Here is a 23,024-nt window from a genome sequence, read left to right as displayed (position 1 = left end):
GAAGCACTCAGTGGGACATCCTCCTCATTGTCTGTTAAAACTTCCGAGGAAGCACTAGAAGCAGATTCGGTTTGTTCTCTTTGCTCTGGTATTTGTGCACTTTGGACATCTTCCTGACCATTTCGGGAATTGTCACAGTTGTCCGGGGTGGAGGATTGCATCTTGCACTTTGGTGAGCAAGTATCACTCCGGATGGTGCAGTACTCTATAATTTCCGCTGCCTCAACAGTCTGCTCCACACAAGTTTCTCTCTGCACTACTTGTTCTGTATTCTCTTCACTAGTTAGCCTTTCAACCACTGTCTTTCTAGACACCCTTGTATGTGAGGATGCACTCGAGCTGGAAGTTCGAATGCTGCGAGTTGCCCCTTGTGTTCCAGGGACATTTTTCCAGATGTCATAATCTTGACATTGACTGCAGCAGTAAGGACAGTGAGGCTCCTCTGTATGTCTTTGATGGCGTCTTGAGATGTAAGCCTCCTCTTGCTCACGAGCAGAGATGTTTTCAGTTTCTGAATTGCTCTTATCACTGACCTGTGTGAAACAGGGGTTATTGTGTCTTTGTAGGAATTCACCTGTCCCACCTGTAGTCTTTTTTACTTCTGTCGACCAATGTATCGTTTCGTCATTTTGAAGCCGGAAGCGCACTTTCATTTCCATAGACACACTGCCATCTTTGTTAACGCGAACCCGTTTCTCTATATCGTCATCTCTCATTTCGTCACCGTTGTGCACAACAGATTCCACATTTTCCGCAGAGTCGGTTCCATCTGGTAATGACTTGTCAGACGGCTCAGACTGCCTGGTAGACTTGTCGGTTTCCGGTTGTTGATTGGTGACACTTGTCTTTGTTGGAAGTCCTTGGTTTATAATCAAGACACACAAAAGACACACAAAACATAGATGACACAGCTTATTGCGTGCAAAAATGTTTTACTGTATATTGCCGATCATTCAACAATGAAACACTGCTCAAAGTGTCATTAACTAAAGTCTATGAACTATTTCTCCTACCGCTATGTTCTTCTTTGCAGCCGCTGGAACGTGACCTCACACTCGAACGTTTGTCATCAGATGTTTTCTGAAAATTCTCCACAATGGACTGGTGAGAAGGCTCGCGTCCCACACAGACGAGCACACTGGGGCACTGGATGAGACTCTGAACATTATCAATCTAAAACAGAAGAACAGGAAGTATAAGTTGAGAGTGCACCTGTTTACTGAATACAGTTCATAGAAAGAAAAACACAACAACTACTAGACAGGGAAATTACAAGCATGTTTGAGTCATTTTGAATGAAATACCATAAGCAAACCGTAGTTTTAAGTAGATTAAGAGAGCTTAAGCTTAAGAGAGTGGAAGAAGGTGTATATAGTGCTACTTTAGCAGCTACTATTGTACCTGGACAGAGGCCTCCTGCATTAAATTAACAGGTACCACATGCTTACTGTTACCTTGTGTTTTTTTTATATAATATATCATATGCCATTGGTTAGATCATTTGTAACCCTGCAACTGAGTGCATTTTTATGAGACTGTGGTCATAGTGGAGGTTTTTGTTTGATATGAAACGTGTCCAGTAGCCATGTCTTCAACACTAATGTGGTCGACTGATGTTAGTTTGTAGTCATGATTTTGGTGAACGCCTGTTTCTTTACTCAACATAGTCCTCAACAGGACTATAGAAACATATCGAAAAAAATGTTATCAGGACACTATTGTAATTGGGTTTATGCATTCCCCAGTTTTTTGTGCAACTGAGTGCTCTAAATCCTTGCAGAGAAGGCTCTGAGTCAAGCTGTGACTCAAAGACAAGATAAATATCTTAATCCAGGATGATCTCAGGAAAACGTCACAATGACAGTGCATTATTGCCATGATGAGCTTGTCATTTGTAAGAGCCACACGTAATGCTCAGCAGTATTTCAAGCTTGCTGGGTGTGAAAAAATAGTAGACAAAAGGATATAGACGAGCAGAACAGGGGTCTGTGCTTTTGCAATTTATGAATGCAATATCATTACTTTGTTTTACTTTGCTTCTGGAGACGTCCCCCACCTCAAATGTATAATGCAACAGTCTCTCTTTATGCCCGCTGGTATTGCCAAGTGAATGAAAAAAGTGGATGGTTGACGTCATGGATGCTAATCATATTCATCATGACAGTGGGCTGATTAGCCTAAATGTCTGGATGCTAATCTGGAGGTGAGTGTGTATTGACCTGTTTCCCTGAGCATCTCGTTGCAAAGGCCTAATAAAAGTAGCTGCTGGATTTACTTTCCATATTCATGAACACATATTGCACCTTAAGATTTTTTGGCTGATTTTTTGGCTGATTGGCTGATTGTAATCTGTCCCACTACAGGTGGGACAGATTACTAATAAAACACTTTTCAAAGCACACTGGTTTGTTTAAAGAAATGACTTTACTGAGGTTAAAAAGTTACGACTTCCTTATTGTATTCTACATCTAAAAAGGAAACACAGATACTACTATATTAAAATAATATGGGTAATTCATATTGCATATTTGTATCTATCATGTGGTGAAGTAGCATATAGATTGTTTAAAATACTGCATTCCTATTTGTTTTTTGTTACTTAAGTGTTTTTGTATTTTCATACACACAAGAATACTGCTGCTTCTGTTCACTATGACAGCTACGTAATTTAGACTTCGACTAATATTTTGAGACTTTTGTTGATTTTATTTTGCTGGTAAGCAGTCAGTTTTGATGAAAGTGCATTTTTGAATTTGAATCCGATGTTGCTGAAGGCAGATGAATGGCTTCATCCGTGGTCACACAAAGCCCAGGTGAAGATAATTAATTGCCACTGTGGAAGACACATTTCTGAGACACCGCCGGTATTAAAGTAGGGGAGTGGAGTTTCAAAGTTGACCTGTTTTTCCTCCCTCTCTCAAAAATAGCTCTGATGTGACCAAGATTAATGAGGTTTGGAGAAATACCCACAATCTGATGAATGTATGTGTGAGGGAATATCCTCGTTTCATTCTCTCACGCACACACTCAAAATATATATCCCACTAGACTTAGATTACAACAAACTACTAAATCCAAAGCACTTTAAACTGATATTGTAGTGTGTCCGGTGTGTACATTTTATCACATTGCACATTATCTAGTTGCAGCAGTATTCCTCCCAGATGAAATGATCGTACTGATGAAAGAAACTGAACAGCCTTCCTTTATTCATAACCGCTTCCTATTCAGCTGACATTGGGCACAGGCAGGGTTCACCCTGACAGGTCGCCAGAATATCGCGGGGCGGCTTCACAAGGCAGGGAACCATTCACAAATCACATCCATGAGGCAATTTAGAGTCATCGATTAACCTAAGCTGTGTTTGGACTGCGCGAGGAAGCAGGAGAACCCGGAAGGAACCCACGCTGACACAGGGAGAACATGCAAACTCCTGCCAGAAGGGATCACACCCAGGTTCCTCTTGCAGTGCCAGAGACTGAAAAGTGAAAATCAAATAAAACTGAATATTGTGTTGAATTGGATGGTAACATCCGTTGTTGGATGTTTCTAGACATTTCAGGGAGATTTCCTATTTCAGAAAGGATTTTTGCATCATGGAATAAATGGAAAAATACTGAAAAGCAAGGATTTATAGAAAATTAAAAGGGTGCACATTTTTGAAGGTTTTAAGTACTCAACATAATTATTTATTTTCTTGGCAAAGGATGCATTAGTCTTCTGTAATACAAATCCAATTATAATAATTGTATTTTTTCAAACACCCAGGATATTAAAATGCAGTTAAGAGATATGGTTTTTTTTTTTTTTTTAATTGAATGTTGCCATAAACATTTTTTGGGGTGAAATGTGTGTGTTTACAATAAAAAGCTCTCAGCTGTGATTTAGTAAGAAATCAGTCCTGTCACTAGAGGCCTCTCTTTCACTCTGTTTTTTTCAATCCAAGCCATGAATAACAGCAATGTACACACACATTTCTGGGAGTCCTTTAAATTCAATGAAACTCAATGGACAGAATTCATTTTGTGTCAAAAACAGAAACTTCCTATTGGAAAAAAAATAAGCTTCCTTATCACATGATGTGCTCCAAAACTCTGTAGGTTATGTGAGAGATGTCAAGTTAAAAATAACCTTCTCGTTCTAGGTGACCTTACCTTGTGGCCTTCCACAGTGCACACCTTCCTGACATGGTACTGCATGAGCTCAGAAACTTCCTCCAAGAAAAGCCCAAAACTTCGTAGACTCCTCCGGTGCAAGACGATGGTCTTCCTGGATGAGGGGTCGCTGTTCTTCACCAGCACCACCGTCTTATTGTACCTATGGTGATGGAAGAGGCCTGAATGTGCCCCAGGGTGCTCCTCGGGCCTGCTCGGTCCCCTGAGAACATACTGGTGGTGATATGGGGTATGAGTGTGATACAAAGGTGTGACCTGAGATTGTATCTCTTCCAGAGTCTGGGTACGTCTACACTGAGAGCAAAGGTAGCATTCCTCAAGAGGTTCATGATGGGCCACCATGCCATAGTGGTGGATCCTGGGGAGTCGGTTGGTGCAATGCTTGAAGGGGAGAGAAGACTTGTGTGAGCCTTCACTGCCTATTGCATTGAAGCACTCAAAGTTGCGTTTGTGGGAGGCCATTTTGGGTTGGTAGTCTCCCTGCTCTGGCTGAAGGGGGAACTCAGGTGAGCAGAAGATGAGGGCCGGTTGTCAAGGGGGAGTCATGTTTCCGCTGCGCAGGGGAAGGTGTTGCACCACACATCTGTGTGGCTCCCACTCATCCCAGGCTGAAAGAGAAATGTAAGACAAACGGTAGAAAAAACAGATTGAAGGACAATTCCTCTTTGACCCTTGAACTTGAAGTGAACTTGCGCACCCATTATTAGCTTTCTGATAACCCAAGCTCCTCAGTACTTAAGTCTAAATGAGTACTCAAGCATGTTTGAAGGCTGACACCGTTAAGGCTGTAGGTGTAATCAGTACATTATTGTTTGACGTATAGAAATTATATATAGACATTGCATATATATATTTAGTCCACTACACTATTATATTTGACACAAAGCAGGGAAATATATCCAGACTATAAGTATAGATTTATTCACAAATGAGCAGCTGTTGAAATCCCTCACTATCGTAAATATCTGCTGCAATTGAAGTGTGGATACACATGACATGGTTGTTCCATACTGTATGTACAGACTGCTGAGAAGATCAAAGAGTAATTGAAGACACGGATAATGAGCAAACACCCACAAATACATCCTCTAAGTGACTTTAAATACCAAGCTTAAGACCCTGCTACCAGGGAAAGTGGACATAACCTCAGTGATTGTCACTGTCAATGAAGAAAATACATCCTCAGCCAGCTTTTCCTGCAATCAATAAACCAAGGATTACCTATAAAAAGCAGCAATATCTGCACCAAGCACAATGCATTTTGACTGTGACAATACGAGGAGGTAAAGATACTTCATTGTTGCTTGATGGAAAGGCATGCAAGCCCACTATGAAATGCAAATAAAAATGTGTCAAATTCGATGGCTATAAAATAGGCTAAGCTTGACTGACACATATAAAGAAGAGGTTTGGCTGTTGTTTTTGTATTAGCAATGGTGTGGACAAGAAAGTGTTGAACATTTTGGCAGAGAATAGAAGAAAGAGTCTTTATGGTGAACCTACAGTATCTATTTATAGCCTCCAAAAAAAGGGGCAGGTTAGAAATGGATACGGGTAGTCTCAGATACTGCATCAGTGATTAAACTGAATTCTGAGATTTGAAAATATTTATCCTATTAATGTTTTAATATTAATCATATTATCTGTTTCTGACAGCAAAGACGCTCTGATACTCTTTAATTGCTGACACTGGATGCTGACATTGTCCATCATATGTCAGTGATCTCACCAACAAACCAAAGCATAGCATCCAATTTAAAATTACAAAAAAAAAATGCATGGCTAATTTCTTTTTAGATTATTTTTTCCAATATGCCAACAATACAGGTGCCACAAGATGTTTGTGATCATAATAGAAAAGTTACAGGGACATTTTATACTTGTATGTCAAGATAACTAACGGTACTGTAAGGCTATACTGTCTAGTAGAGATTGTAAAATGAAGTTACAAAAAATATTCTGCAAACTAACTGCTACTCAGCAGATAGCAAATATAAATGTTTTCTTTTTCTTTATTCACCATAACCAGGAAACGTATGTGGCCTTGGATGCCTAGAATAATGCTACTTATCCCTGAGGTGTCGTGTTTGCCAACCGAGGCAACTAAAAAAGTTCAAAGGGAAATTAAAAGTACATCCTGCATACAGGCAAGTCTGAGTTAATCCAGTTTAACATGGATTATTGCATTATTTCTTTGTGCGAATCATACAAAAAAATCCTTTAATTATTACTTTAACTATAACTTCATTTGATCGTTTTCAAGAGCAGTTTCCAGTGTCGTTCTTTCAGTTATTAGTGCATATTTCTGTAGCCATGTAAATAGCAGTTAATGTACACAAGATATTGCAGTCCAGCCAAAATGTAAGGAGTATGGACTAAGTGTATGTATACTCACATCATCCAGAACCATAGAAGCACGAAAGTGAAAATAAATAGTCCCAATGCCACATCATGTAACTAACTCACTCGCAAAGAATCTTCAGAGCTATTGCAAGCAGAGAAGCGAGAAACCAGTTCAAAAGCCTCCCTCCAGAAGCGGGCCTACCTGCTAATCACATACATGGGAAGCTAAGGATAGAATGAAAAGCCCCGCTAATCACTCTGAGATTGGACTGAAATCTGCTGAGGCTTTGGACACATGACTTCGACTTCACCATTGCATAAAGGGAATTAAACACACTTTTAGAAAGCAGTTGAAGGCTCAGCGACAATCTATGACAAAGCATAACGTTGCTTCTTTTATCTGCCACCTTTAGTCCCTTCAATCATCATTATATGGATGCAGTTTCTGCTGGGTTTTTGTCTCCAACCCTACATATTGGTTAGAATTCTATGTTATACTAGAGAAAATAGGCAAAATAGATAAAACAAAATATCTTTTTATATACCAAGATGCCTTGTTACAGTGAAACTTATTCTTATTACAATAATTTGTGTTGTTGGTTTACTTGAAATATGTATAGGTTATGTCAATAACTTGAGAAAAAGATCGAGCCAAGAGTTTAAGTGTCCCCTTCTTTCTGCCCGTATGAAAAATGTATATGGACACTCTGTGTTATCTGGACTTGACCATGGCGATGAGGTCATTGAGATGAAAGAAAGCCCTCCTGCCACGGTGTGCAGTGGCTGCAGTGCCGTGTCCAAAAGTTTCCTGAAGCTCTGTGTGGCAAGGGAGTAGCAGAGGCCTGTTGTACTCGTTGGCTAGTCCCCCGAATACGGAAGTCAAGGATTTCCTGTGTTTCGGGGCCACCTTGACATTTGCGAGTGTGCGTCCTTCAAATCAATGGTGGTAAACCAATCGCTGGGCTGAACTAGTTCCAGTAACCACTTGATGTTTAGCATACAGAACGTCTTGCCGTCGATACATTGGTAGGACACACAGACATCTAAAATGGGTCTGGGCAAAAAAATGGGCAAATTGATGTTTGGTGAGGAGACATTAAGGAACGACCTGATTAGCGGGCGATATGGTTATTTCCATTTCCATTATACAAATGCATGCTTGTGATTGGAGGAGTATTACCCATAGAGTCCAGTAGAGGGCGCAGCCTGTGTGAGTTAAAAATACGTTTTCTGATATTCAGCCAAAAATGTAAATTGTCCATTTCACACCTGTTCTCCTAATTGCTGTAATCATCACCACGGCACCAACGCAGATACAAATTGACATGTAACAAACAGGAAACAAAGAGTGGTCTCATGGGTCAGCGTTTTTACTTATTTATTTATTTTCCATGGCACTGTGTTGCTCATAAAAGAGGAACCGCCCCCGGCTAATTGGCCGACATCATCATAGCTGCCTGTTTGGCAAAGTCTCTTCATTCAGTGTGTTATGCAATGCACACAGGGCTATAGTCACATGTCCAAAAACATGTTTAAGACACATGTTTCACCTAAGCTGTTACAGAAGCTGTACTTCCCCCATCTAAATATCACACGGGGTCAGCTCACTTTTTTACAAAGACAAAAGAACTGCCACAGAAAACATGAAGGGTTACCCTTATCAGAGGCTCGCAGAAGGCAGGCTGATCCCTCCCTATGATGCCGGGAGTTTCAAGAAGTGCTTCATCACCGGAGCGCCCACTCCCACAAAGCCTACAAACTCACGCACGCAGTGAGGCAAGCCCCCAAGCGGCCATCTGTCTTCAGTCTTAAGGAGCTTAATGCGTCATGGTGGGCTGGAGTTGACTCGAGGTGGGCAGATTTATTTTGTCGTGACTCATGGGAAGAAAATAGCAGAAAGACCCCTGTGCTGAGTCATGTAAGTGAAGGCAGAGAACGTGGTTTTGTTCTCTGTGGTCTTGTATTGTGTCACTAGTTGAAGTCAAGTGAAAGAGGTCACCATCGGTTTGAGTCAGCTGAATGAAGAGAGTGTATATCTTTCCATCAAAAGTTGAATTCTGATATTATGTTTTGATACAAGGGCTTCCACGTGTTCTCTGATCAATCAATTAAACGACTCGACGCAACACCTGCCAGCCAAGTGCTACATAGTAAAAAAAATCCCAGAAACTTTAGTCTGCATCAAATTAAATCAAATATGATTAGCAGGCATCTCAGTCAGCTGTCGAGCCCCATCGTGCCAATGCAGTCCCAGCAGGGAGCCCTGAAGCTCATCCTCCGTCAAGCTCACACGTGAGCACTGATTCTCAGGGCTTAGCACTCTCCCCTCCTGGCTGCAGCTAACATATCAGAGCTAATTAGTGTGCAACCGGCTGTGCGGCACTACTCCAGCAATGTTAGTTACATATACTGAAGCTCTATACTAAGTAAGTTGAAGCTTTAATAAATTGCCCCAGTTAAATGTAAGACTTAAACCCAAGTTCAAGGTTGAAGATGTGATAAATAGTCTCACCTAAAAGGTACATGATGGTTACAAATACTAACATTGGTATGGAATTGCATTGATTTAGGCCACAAAAAAAGTACAAATTGCACTTCAAAACTAATTACATAAGCTCCTATGACGAGATGATTCTTATGCATACAAGTTCAAAACAAATACTATGTTGATTGTTCAAACAAAAAAAGAGATAAATACATTCAAACAAACCAAGAGACCTCAGTGTTAGAGTTAAATATATAGAAGAAGCTGTGCCAGTCTCATGGTAAGGAGTGCCCAGACAGGATTTAACTCTGTTACTCTTTAACCTTCACTACCTGTCACAGAGTATGGTCGCAGGGAGGATCACAGGGAGGATCACAGGCAGGGAATTTAAATATAACCAAAATAAGCAGCCTTTTAAACAGACAAAAACCTTTACGCTATCCTGCACGAGCAGGCACAAGCGCTGGACAAATCCTATTATACTTAAAGAGAACTCCTAGGGAATACTAATGTCTGGTTTTATATTCATTTGTTGTTTTGTTTTATTATTTTTGTAGGTCAGATGTAACGATTTAGAGCTGCAACGATTAATTGATCGATACAAAAGTAATCTCCAACAGTTTTTATAATTGATTCATTATTAAAGATAATGTTTCATGCAAGAATTACGGAAAAGGTTGTTTTCAACCTCTAAAATATAGTGATTGCATGATTTTTTTATGTTTTACCATATTTAACTTGATATCTTTTGGAATGACAAAACAAGATTTTTAAAGACGTTATACATGGACAATTAATCAATTAATATAGAACATAATCACCAGATTTATTGTTTTTCACATGTTTTTCTTTACGTAATTAAGTTGATGTCAAAGATTAACTGACACTATTTCTCCATATGTGTAATACCATCACCATATCACAAAAAACAACATTATGTTAGTATGTGTAGTATTATACCAATATGTGTATCTGCATATGTGTGAATGTGCAAGCAAGCAAAATTACATAGGAGACATACAAATATTAAGAATGAAGTACACTCAATATATCCAATACAATAAAATAGATTCTGCCATTATATTTGTATTGTATTGTGTATTGTAATAAATATATAAGCCAGTCAAACACGTTTCTAAATTTCCTTCAAAGTAAAGTAAATATTAATATTCATGAATGAGTATGGAAATGCATTTAGCACACACAAAAAATTATGTGTCAGAAGTGGGATTCGAACCCACGCCTCCAGGGGAGACTGCGACCTGAACGCAGCGCCTTAGACCGCTCGGCCATCCTGACTGTTACGTCGTCGAACGACAAAGGAATAACGAGGATTAATGTAGCTCAAACAATATTACGTCAGTTTGAATCTAAACTACCCGACAGGAAACTTATAGTTCTGGAAACAAAATATGAGACTGGAAATGTCTGCGCCGGGAAAAAGTCGGCAACACATTACCTTCGTAGCTCATTGGTGAGTCATGCAGAAGGACTGTGAGCTGCAGCGTCTCTCATGGCCACTAGACGCTCACTCGCAGTAAACCACATCAAATCAGTGAAAGAATCCTGCAACTTCTTTATCAGTCCCCATGTATTACTTTCTCACATTGTCTTTAAAATCTGTATTACAAATGGCTTGACTAATAGGTATACTTCATATGGATACACACAGAAATCTGCACATTAAATCACTTTGATATACTTTAGCTTTTTTTGCTCAATTTTAACAAGGCAGCATTGCAAATGAATCAACTTGTACAAGAACTTAAAGCCATTACAGTATGAACTACTCAAAATATATTGTATATTCTATAGACAATGGTAAACTCTCTCTAATTATTAACAAGATCTATGCCTGCATTGTTTTTGCTTTAGGTTTTACTATATGCATCATTTAGCCTGTGTGCCTGAGCTCATTTCCTTAAAGAAAAAAAAAACGTTTTCAGGAAGTAACATTTTTCGTAGGAAACTCAAATGACTTATAGGGTGAGCGTGAACCTTCTCTTATGTCTACCTGTTGCATTATGTTAATCTGCTGGTCAGACTCTTAAAGATCCATTTCATTTAGCTCAACTCTCAAGAAAATTGATCAAAAGATCAAATAATGCACCCCCCAGGACCCTGAAGGAGAAAAGTGGTTCAGATAATAGATGGATGGAAATGTTGCTTCTTAACAGGATTGACCCAAGAGAGTCAAACAAACAAATGAATGCTGTTGAATTGTTCAAACATCAGTAGCTAAGCTTACAGTAACATTTGCTGGCAGCCAATCAACACAAGTAATTTGAGCCGTCAAACATCTGAGCAAAAAGCAGCTCCGCGGGACATTTTACACATTTAATTGTCGGTGGTTGGAGGATAATTCAATAGCGTATAGCCTACATATTGTGTCCTAATGTTTGATGTATATGTATTAGTATGGATGTGTTTTATTAAGTCAATCATTATACAACATAATAAGGCCACAATCTAATATACAAAAAAGAACGACTGATTTATATGTCCGAGGGGAACTCTTCTAGAATTATCAGTTTATAGATGGCATAACTCTGCCTATAAGGTCATGGGCTATTGTAATTAATGGGTTTTTATAGATTCTTAGTTCCAAACACCTTGGGAAAACTGTCTCTTGAAAGTGCAAGCTGTGTCAGCACAATTAACCAAACTCAAAACTTGCAGTTAGTACATTCTGCTTAAAAAGAGTTTTGATTCTGGAAAATCTTTTGATATAAATGGACCCACATGATGTGCTTCTGTTTTCGGAATGAAGAAGTACTTGAAGTGTCCAGGGAGCCTAAACATGAAATAAGTGGATCCTATATGTCTTACTCCGTCTTATGTAACATGGTAGCGTCTGTTGGAAACTGAATAGCGCTGTAAGTCGAGACCAATGGTTTGTGAGTTCACGCTTGTGGATACGTGACTGTCGCTGCTTTATTTGCTTATCAGAGCTTTCAGCTATCAGTGCTCTTAAGTAGTCCGCCATCTGTAATAAACACAGACCCATCCAGCTCATATCCTGTTTTGAACTTGTCAACATGGTACTTTGGTTGAAGTGTCTGAACTCTGGGGACAACTGTGTGAGTCATTTCCACGTATCTCATTTTTGATGTTGAGTCTTGAAGGAAGCTGCGCTGAGCACTCAGCAGGAAGGGATTCCTCTGAGCTCAGACATCAACAACATCCCAAATATTGGACCCACAACGTAAAGGTCAGAGGAATGGGAGTGAGCGTGGAAATGATGCCACAGTGACCCATTGCCAAGGTCATACAGGAGCCCTCTTACCCAGATATTCTGAGTGTAAACAGTGCACATCAAGGCAGCGGAAATGTTGCGTGTCCCGACTGACGCACGTTATCTCTGAATAAGCAGCTATAAGGGGATTTGTTGTTCCTGTGGACTATAGGAACTTGCATCACTGGTCAGTCATCTCACATCTTCAGGTCCCTCGGTAATTATTGCATCCAGACATGTGGCCAGGATATCGTTGTGTACATAGCACTTGTTTTTCTCTGCTAATAAATACTATTAATCATGAATTAGGGCTAACAATTAATCCAACTATCTATTAACCAACTGATTAGTTTCTTGGCTATTAATTGAGAATCATTTACATAAAAAGGACCGAAAAAAATCACAATTTCCTTGAGGATCAAAGGGTCTATCTACAAATTGCTTATTTGTCTGACCAACAGTCTGACACCCAAATAATTTCAGCTTCAAAATAGGGATTTTTGGTATTTGTGCTTGTAAATAATTAATTGATTATCAAAAGACATTAATTGGTTCCATTACCTTGTGTATTGATGCATGAGATGATTAAGGAATCAGATCATTAAATGATTTCTGTTATTTGTATAAAATTTCACAAGTATCATTTTTCGTTTACTTTAATCTCAGGTTAGTAATGCAAACAAACTTTTTTTTTTAAATTTTTAACATATACTAGACAGACTTTTTTTTATGGTATTCTATGCTATGGCATGTATAACTTTGTCATTACAAGTTTTATGACATACGATATTTTTGTGACATTTTTAACAAAACCTACTATACCATGACTGTTTTTTACATGCTCTTCAATTACTTTTTCATGATTTTCTGAAGAAAAAAACCCATTATATTTTGACTTTTTTATGACTTACTACACTATTTTTTATGATTTTGTCAATGGGACACTATACACTATTAAGATAATAAAGTTATTCAACTCATAATAAATAATTAAGTTATTGCAATTCAAAACTTGAATTGCATTATGCAATAAAGTTTCATATTATCATGAAACTTTTCAGGTAGTATCCATTTAGATTTGTATGATATATATGTTAATATATTTATAATTTAGGCACACTCATGTCTCACAAGTTGTCACCGGTCATCCTGTTTTGCTTCGTCTATCCTCCTCAGTAGCTGGTAATAGAGTCTCTCTCACACCGCTGAACTTATAACATCACTCATCTAAATCATTAGTGCGTCTGCTTCTCAGGATGCGCGCTGAGTAAACTGTGTTGGTGCAGGACAACAGGTCCAGAACCATGATGGAAGTTTGTGGGCCAACTAAAATAGAAAAGATGGAGAGTTACTTAAGATCAAAGCCATGCAGCTCTTGCCCTTTTAAAGAGCATTGTCCACATTAACTTAATGTGATTGTATAAAGCGAAAACAGCAACATATACGCTTTCCTATATTTGCAGTAATCAGCCATAACATTTACAGTTTCACTGCATGTATCATCCCAGTCTTCATTGAAGAAAGTTCTCAGAGATTAAAAACACCGCACTGAGTACTATAACTATATCAAAGCTATCAATCACAAATAGTTAATGCCTCTTCCAGTTATTTCCACAATATGGGATCTCACGCAGAACAGATACGGACGTTCTATCTCTTAAATGGAACAACCACATTGCAATTAGGAAGCACAATAGGAACATCCTCCTCCACATTGAGGTGAAGAGTTACAGCACCCCTGGGAGACTCTGCAGCGGTCCAAAACAAGCCAGATAGCGCTGCACCAGATACACCAGTGATATTAAAGAGAGAAAGAGGGACCAATGCAGGCCAGATGGTAAAAATAGAACATGAACTGCAATTTTGTTTTTAAAAAAGAAAAGAAAACATCTGCGCTTGTAAGTATTGATATCCCTTGACTTTTCAGCGTTGTTTCTAATTTTTTAAGACATTCAAATACACAACCACAAATGTCTTATTAAAGTGGGGAGTTTACTGAAATGCATATAGTTTTGGAGGACATTTCTAAATCCTTTTTCCGTGCATCCTGCAGTACTGCACAAGCTTTACCGCCTGTGCCGATTTGGTAATCAGGCCGTGCTTATGGGTAAATGGAAATCTAGCCTTCTCCTTCCCTGGGTTGGCAGCCATGTGCTGGCCTCCCTCTGTGCTTTTGCTGGTAGCCTGTATCTGCTTAGAACAGGTGCCGGATCCCGTTCGGCTGCAGCATTCACAGCACAGGTACGGGTGGGAGGCCCTTGGCTGCTCGTGCAGTCCCCCAAGTTTTCCAGGGGTCCCCATCTGTGTCCCCGCACATCCTCTGCCACATGGCACCTGTCCCTCGACGGGTCTGGTCCATTCTTCGTCCGGCAACGTACACGCCTGCCTGCCACCCCACACTCTGCCTGTTGTTGAGCCACAATGAGATGAAGAATAGCTGCACCCATAATCCCTTGCTGTGAGATGTGTGTGTGTGTGTGTTTTTTTTTCTTCTCCTCCTTCCAGATTTAGGGCCAAGTACAAATTGTAAACAGGTTATTATGCGGCTGTAACACACTCCAACTGGAAATGCACTCCGACAACATTTAGTGTTCGCTGATGTGAGTGTGTCTTTATCCATCGCACAGAAAATTTTAATTTGGTGTAAAGTTCACTGCATTTGCTGTGATGATGTTGTTGTAATGGGTATGTTGTTTCTATTTGCAGGGCTTAGCAGGAAAGGGATGAACATCCCCTCAGAGTCACTCTGAATGCAAACATACAATATGCGTGATTGCATATATATAAGTTTAGAGCAAGCCAACTGTCTTCATGCGGCACTGAAACATGAACTCCAACACATGCTAACATATAATAGGTTTAAAAGAGCAGTCTTAAGCATTAACATACAATAGTCACGTAGTCCAAATCAAATCAAAATTCCCTCTGGACCTACAGTTAATGCAACGATTCACGTCCTAAAGCACAAATAGTCGACTTCCAAGTGACGTGATTGGACGCTCCCTCACCGGCGACACAATGGAGGCCGGACCATCCAGACAGTCAGCCTCCTCGTCGCCTCTGGAGGACATGATATTCAAAGTGATCACTGCGCACCTCGGCCCCGGCAGACGGGTGATACTTTACACAGCTGTGCGAGCTCTGCGCCCCATCCTCACACACGGAGCCTCACGTTGTTACCTTGACAGTCGGTGTTGAGTTTAAAGCGCCGAGTTGTTTGTTTGCCCAGGGAAGTGACATGACTGCAGAGAAGGAAATAGGAAACATAACAGAGTACCTGACAGACTCATTCCACAGGCTTGACCTGAGTTTGGAACTGAGCCAGTCAGCAATCAGAGAAAAAATAACAAGAGGAGGCGATTTGTTTGTTCAGCCTATATCCTTATATCTGCAAATATTGTAACTCTTGTGAACGTGCAGATGTGAGGAAGATTCAATTAGTCAAATGAAATAGATCATGCTTCCTCTTTACAGAAGAAAAGGCTTTAAAGATACGTCTTGCAAGTGGCTGTCACGTTTATGCAGTTTACTACAATGTCATGCCAGTGTTTGTCGACACATTATTTTCTATTTCCTTTCTTGTTGATTTATTGCAGCTGAAACAGCAGCGATGACTGTCTCAGGTTTTCAACCGGAGCCTCTGACTAAAGGTTGCGATGACAATGAGTCAACTTCTTGGAAAGAAAGGCTTCAGGAAGACAAGTTGAGTGTTTTGCCCTCACTTTCCCAAACGTAAAAGTCACAGGATCTACAAATCTTGGTATAAACTCCCATCGAGTGAGCACACACACACACACACACACACACACACACACACACATATAAATATATGTGTATATATACACATATGTATACAGACATATACTGTGTATATTTATATTATGGTACTCAGTGAAAGTTTCCAATTTCTTATTTAAAAAAATAAGTCTTCCTTAATGGTTCCATACTGCCTGAAAAAACTTTATAAAAACAGCAACACCAAAATAAAAACAGGGCTGTGTTTCTTCATCTTGCTCATATGTATATTCCTTACCTAAAATCTGTTGTGGCGTTACTATTCCTGGTTTGGATGAGAAACACTATTAAAATATATATATATATATATATTTTTTAACTGCTTCATTTTGTGTGCCTAAGTTCCGTCTTCCTGCGTGTGCACACGTCTGAGTCTAATGTGATGATGCTTTTAGACGCGTGAGTCTTTGTCCTTGTTCCTGTTACATTGTCCTACCCTGAGGTGGTGGCGGATGTGATTGTTGAGACATTGCAGGGCGTCTTTACCGAGGGAGTCAGTAGCCGCACCGTGAGCTGACCCTCACTCTGGGCCCGATGGCGCACCAAGAGACTGCCGCTCACCCCCGTACGCCTGGGGCTCTTCTGGGAACCCCGTCCAAAAAATCCAGTCAAACTCAAATGGACCCTCCTCAGAGTTTTGAAGCCCTGTAGGCACAGAGGGTAATGATCTAACCCCGAAGAAATGAGCAAGACGCGAACCGTGGTGTGTGATGAATGTTGTCATCCTGGTGAGTTTAATCTCAAGGTGTGTCGAAAGAACACACTCATAGTTGAGTAGAGGAAGAAAGGTCATTAAAGTTACATATTTACCCGAGTGTTCTGGTATGTGTTGTTTTTCTGGTTTCAGAGTAAGAGAGGAGCTCATTGCTGTATGGGTGTTTGTGGTCGCGGTACAACAGGCCGGGCTGACAAAGCCGCTCATGAAAAATGGTGGGTAAAGACGGGTTAGTAAGATGCTAATCAGCACGGCAGTGTTTCCTCCCGCTTGCTGAACAGTGGGTTCCCGTCCCTCTCTCTGGCTCTTTAATGCAGGGCCCAGCCGGGCCCAAACATCCTGACGGAGAGAGGCTTTTCCCTTATCAGTCAGGAAACACCGCTCCTCCGCCACATCCTCTTTACAAGAAGCACGACTCAACCGTTCCCAAAAAAAAAAAATGCAGGAAGAACAGCCAGACTCCAGGATTTGTCAAAAGCCCCCTGAATTCCTTTTATCGAAAAAGAAAAATTCAAGAGAACAGAGAGGGTGAGACGATGGGGGGGGGGGGGGCGTGGAGACGAGAGGGGGGTAAAAAAGAAAAAATGAGGAGGGTGTAAAACAGTCAACGAAGGCCTGGGATTTATTATTTTATTTATTCTGCACAGATTACGAAAGGTCTGCATCAGCAAGATAGAACACGGGTGAGGGGGTGGGGGTGGAAGTGGGGTCCGGAGTGCCGAAGAATGGCACCCAGAATAAGACTCCGGGAAAACAAAGGACGGTGGAGATGGAGGCGGGTGGCGACGGCTGTGCCTGTTTTACACTAATCCTCTGTCGCGGGATGAAATGAAAGCGAGAGGAGACGGATGGAGAAGGATGATGTGATGGAGGGTGGAAAAAGCATGGGAGGGGAGTGGGTGTCAGAATGGGCCGCTTGCAGTACAACAGCTCGGTAGAAGAATACGTGGCGTGAAACGAATTTCAAAGACGGTTTTCAGACCCGCCCCTTTGTGTCTGAAAACCTACAGCGTGAATACTTGTCTTTCTTTTATTGTTTTAATTGAGGAATCATGATTGCATCGGTTGGTGTTTATATGAGTGGAATGTGTTTCATCTGCCATTGCATAATTCCTTTCAAGTGCATCAGTTATTATCAACATACTTTACTCCATCATGACTTTGTCGTGGTATGTTTTCTGTGGGCACATCATCCAAGTAGCAACTGCGTTGTATAAAAATGAAACTTTATTTTTAAATTATTGTCTTTCACAAACTTAAATCAGCATACATTTATAGTTACCATTATTATTTTCCATGGTAGAGGTTATGATTATATATTATTAAGTAGTTGAGAAGAAGTATAAACGCCTTTTTTCTTCATTATACACCGTTTTGTTAAATTGCATAAGAAATGTCCAACTAAAACCTCATTCAATTACAACTACTGAGGTAAGACTCCCAAACTCATGAAAGAGAGAGAGAGAGAGAGAACATATAGTACAAACATTCGAATGTTAAGCGTCGATAATAGCAATACATTTAGCATTTATGCGAAACATCAAAGGACTTAAATTAGCTTCTAAAGAGCATCTGTACACGCCGCGCTGGCAACAGTAACTAGTGACATTTACAAGTGGACAACAAGTCTTTACGATTGTTCTTCTGGTTTAGAAATGTCATGACAACTGGAGGTGGCATACTATAGTGTTGTGTGTCTGCATCCCTGAGGTGTCCATCTCCCTTTCTTCATATTCCTCCAATTGCTCTTTGTTCTTTCCTCGGCTCCAGACAATCATTTTGCTCAGTAATCAGTTGTGGGTTTTGCTCATATATGCTAACACGGGACTTGAATTTACAGATCAAAGCACAGACATGTCTTTCCCTTCCTGGCACCCAGGTGCAACATCATCCCCGAAGCCTTCACCCATTTAACCCCCCCCCCCTCCCTCCTGCAAGTGTCTCTGATCAGCAACAAGTGTGACGGGTGCTTACGAGATGCCGTAGTTGTTGTAGTAGGCCGCCGTTGCGTCCGCGAGCACCGAAATGAGGCTGGATTCTGCGGTGCTGCTGGGACACGCGGAGGCAGTGGCCGCAGACGCCACCTGGATGTGTCCCGTAACGGTCATGCTGCCGCCCTGCTCGGGATGGAACCCGGTCCCAGTGGAGTTCAGGTACTGGTCAAACTCATTGCGGTCCACCTCACCCAGAAGCTCTGCCTGACTCAGCTGGTCTAGAGTCTCCAGGTGACCCTGTGTCTCTGGCGGGGGGGACAGCTGACCCAGGTGGCCGTGGTGGAGCCCGTGGTGGATCTGGGGGAAAGATGAGGTACTGTAGTAAGACATCGGAGGGCCGGGCATCAGTCCACCGCCGGCTTGGGACATGTGAGAGATGTGACCTATGTGTGTGCCCCCACAATGGATTTGGCTCTGAGAGTAGTCGGTGTGGTAAGGGGGCGGGCTGCCCATGTGCGTCTGGTTCTGGTGGTGCTCATCAGGGCAGGAGGAAGAGCAGGAGGAGCTACCAGATGTTGAATAATAAGAAGGGGGTACATGCTCGTGGTCCATGGCGTCTAACGGGGACATCTCAGGGGGGGTGGGCAGGCCGTAAGGGTAGAGGTCAAAGCTGCTGTTTGAGCCAGCGGGGTCTCTGAAGCTCCTGACGCCGGGCAGAGCCGGGCTGGGGCTGGAGAAGCCGCTCCTGAGACCATTAGGGCTGCCCTCGTCTTTGTCGTGGGGGTGACAGAGGACTCGCTGGTCGGGCAGGGCGTTCTGATCGGGGGCCAGCCCGCTCAGCAGGAAGCCAGGGTCCACGCGCTTGCAGATGCGTTTCAGCTGTTTCTTCCGGCGAGGCCGATACTTATAGTTGGGGTAGTCCTGCATGTGCTGCACCCGAAGCCTCTCCGCCTCCTCCACGTAGGGCCTCTTGTCGGGGGGAGTCAGGGCCTTCCAGGACTTGCCTGCGAGAAGAAACGGCAGAATTTAGTGTGTTTCATTTGAACTATAGAGATTATCTCACAATTTATTTGTGCACCTTTTTTTTTAAATTTTATATTTAAAGTCTGTTATGCCAACACTAAATTAGAATCACTCACACACCAACACTCTTCTGCAACTTGTAAAATATACATACTTATATTCTAAATAGCTTTTAAAGCTTTAGGCTTAAACCTGATGATTAAGATTTGAAATTCCCTGTGAATAATGGTTTAAAAAACAATGGTTAAATAGCTGTATAAAACAGACATCACAAAAATATTCAATTCCTTCACTTTAAAACAAAACTAATTATCAACAGAAACAACTCGTTTTAAGGGACTTTGCTTCAAGTTACGAATGTCCTATTTAAGATAACCATAAGTGCCATATTTACCATTAATAAGGACAGCATATTTAAATGTATTGTTGTTTTGTAATTGTCTTGAATATGATTTCATTTGTGCCGGAGTGCCATATTTTGAGTTTAATATTAAACACTGATCCTAAATGGCCTAAATCCAACGCAAAATCATACATTTCTGTGTCCATGGTCTTAACGAATTCTACGTTATTACAGAGACACACACCTTTTAGATGTAAAGGGGTTGAGCGACGCGCTGCTTACTAGAATAACTGTGAAGTTAAATGATTATTTTACTCAGTCTAACGTTTAAACATCTGCGATTAAACATGTCAATTTCTTTTATTTCATTCTTCAAGTTTTTTTTTTACATATTTATTTACGTATCTATTAGTAATGGAAACAAGTTTAAAACTTTCGTCAAACAGCCGAGGCCCACGGGAACTATACGTGTGTGGATGGTGTTTTTTTTTGTTGTTTTTTTTTAAGCAGTCGTATTAATTACAATAATACACTAAAAAAGAATCCGCAGATCAATAAAGCGCTTGAATTAATAGAACTTAAAACAACTTCATCTCACCCAACATTTTGCTGAGCTCTGCATTGTGCAGGTCCGGGTTCTGCACCGCCAGCCGCTTGCGCTCATCTTTGGCCCACACCATGAACGCGTTCATGGGCCGTCTGATCCGCGGCTCCGGCGCCTTGTCCACGGGGGTCCTGTGCGGGCCGTGTCCGTCGGGCGCGTCCCCGTCCCCTGGAGGACACTCGAAGGACTCTGGCCACGACGAGTACGCGCTGATGAGGGCTGCCATCTATATCTGCGCGCTGTCTCCTCTCCAAAAACCTAAGACGCGCTTCTCCCGCTGCCGCTCTGACAAGTTGAGATACACTTGGCGGATGATTTTCAAAAGCTGAAAAACTACTTAAAAGCAGGTTGTTGGTGTTGTTGTTTTTTTTAAAATAAATCCAGCTGTGTCTCACACAGTCACTAGATCACTAAGAGCTACAGGCTATACAATCAGATGTCAGTAGAAGTTTAAGGCGAAACCAAGAGGTATGCGCTCAGGCAGCGTCTCCTCCTCGTGAATTATGATTCAGTCTTTCCTGGTGGATGGGGAGAGCGCTTTATATTTGAGGAGCAGGTTCCAGGAGAAGCCCCGGAGGACTCTCGGCTCCTCCTTGATTGCAAGTTGAGCCCCGTGAAAGGGAAGCGAGAGAGAGAGAGAGAGAGAGAGAGAGAGAGAGAGAGAGAGAGAGAGAGAGAGAGAGAGAGAGAGAGAGAGAGAGAGAGAGAGAGAGAGAGAGCGAGCGAGAGAGAGAGAGAGCATTTCAACACCACTAACTACTTTAACCTGGCCTTACCACAATATAACACTTTCCACAGATAGTTATCCAACAAACTAAACTCATGGTCGTTCAAATAAGTCACTGTGCGGTTATTTCAGCATTTATTTATGTTTTACTTTTGGTACTCGTGGGTTTAAATTCACATGGGACCAACCTTGGTCGTTTTAGTTTCAGCCGTGAGAGGAAACCGATTTTTTATTGTGCATGCTGGTAATGCTGCTGTGACGACAGAGGGGTTTGGCAACTCCTCAACAAGGAAACCCTAACTTGTCAAACTTATCTAACCTGTTCGGCAGTTTATACTCAAACATCAAACTGGTAATTTTAGCTTTCCACTGAACTTCTAAGCAGGCCAGAGCGGCATGGCCACAACACTCCGATATAAAAATGGAAGAAATACTTTACTTGTGTTCCCATCGTAAACTGCACTCAGATATCTTTTCTCCAGCTTTCTAAATATATGTATCCACATATTTCGTCTTTAACATCTACATGCAGAATTCCCCCAGATGAGGAAAAAAGGTCCTCTTATTTTTACAGTTTGGGTGCAGATCCACGAGGAACCTCTAAACACATCTGTGGGTGACAAAAGAGATAAAACCCACAAACAAATCAGTTTCCTTCTGTGGCCAGAGGCGGGTGCATATCAAATCCTTGAGTTCCTGTTGACAGGATACTCTTGGGCTGCAGCCATGGAGTAGTTCACACTCTCACAAGCAAGGCCACAGGCACACACACACACACACACACACACACACACACACACACACACACACACACACACACTTGAGTACAGCTACTGTTGACCAGAGGTCAGAAGGTGTCTTGGTTTGTAGTATTTACAAGGGAGGGGGGTAACCTGACAGATACTGTGAGTTTAACTCTTTAACTTCCTTCCTCCAGACTTAATCCACAGGCAACATGAATCTTACGTCGTAATACACATCTTTTGGTTGGTCATTCCTCCTCAGCCATCAAACTGAAGTGTCAGCTCTCGTTGTGTGTGAAACTCCCCCCCGCCCCCCCCCCCCCTACTCCTCCTCCTCACCCCACAGGAACAGGATGCGGCACCTGAAGCCACAGATAGTGTAGCAGGCACATCAGTGATATATAGGGCCACGTGAAGTGAAGTCACTGTGCTGGTAGGAGACCTTTCACAACCAGAGTGAGCTGATGGGGACACAGCAGTGAGTGAGTGCCCATCCAGACAGACAGACAGCAGACGGGCAATGGGAGGGGCCAACGTTTCACATCATATCTGCATATTCATGGTGTCTCAAATGACTAATGGCTATGTGTTAACTGCCGTGTGGGTGGAAGCTGTATCGGCCTGCTGCTGTCCACTCAGCGTAAAAAAGACATGTGGCTACTGGAGACGGAGGAAGGTGTTCATCTCCATGTATATGTGCTCGATAAAGTACACATTCAAACCAGACAATAGGAAAAACGTTGGACAGAACTAGTTTCCAATTTCCTCTTCTTCACTCTCGTTGGTGGACAAGACTGGCTTGTTGATATTTTGACTTGGATGTCCAAGGAAAATATTTCGTAACCTCATGAATTGTATTTGGAAGTGGAAAGGGTGATCCATACATCTGTGTTTGGAGGAGT

The 23,024-nt window shown here is 41.6% G+C and overlaps 1 protein-coding gene and 1 non-coding gene across 2 annotated transcripts; both read right to left on the bottom strand.

Moving 5' to 3' along the window:
* Positions 1–10,219: 10,219 nt before the first annotated feature.
* trnal-cag (transfer RNA leucine (anticodon CAG)) lies at positions 10,220–10,302 on the bottom strand. Its single transcript has one exon. It is a non-coding gene; the product is annotated as a tRNA-Leu (tRNA).
* Positions 10,303–17,975: 7,673 nt separating this feature from the next.
* On the bottom strand, positions 17,976–21,152 carry sox7 (SRY-box transcription factor 7). Its single transcript, XM_068576921.1, has 2 exons — positions 20,647–21,152; positions 17,976–19,686 (listed from the first exon to the last, which is right to left on the bottom strand). The coding sequence occupies exons 1-2, from the start codon at positions 20,876–20,878 to the stop codon at positions 18,719–18,721; spliced, it is 1,200 nt and encodes a 399-aa protein (XP_068433022.1). The 5' UTR covers positions 20,879–21,152; the 3' UTR covers positions 17,976–18,718.
* Positions 21,153–23,024: the final 1,872 nt, after the last annotated feature.

The sequence above is a fragment of the Clinocottus analis genome, unplaced genomic scaffold (assembly GCF_023055335.1).
Source record: "Clinocottus analis isolate CAN_PGR_092001 unplaced genomic scaffold, fCliAna1.0.p SCAF_15, whole genome shotgun sequence".
NCBI classification, from domain to species: domain Eukaryota; kingdom Metazoa; phylum Chordata; class Actinopteri; order Perciformes; family Cottidae; genus Clinocottus; species Clinocottus analis.
Note: the sequence above shows the minus strand (reverse complement) of the source record. Positions and strands in the feature narration are given on the sequence as shown.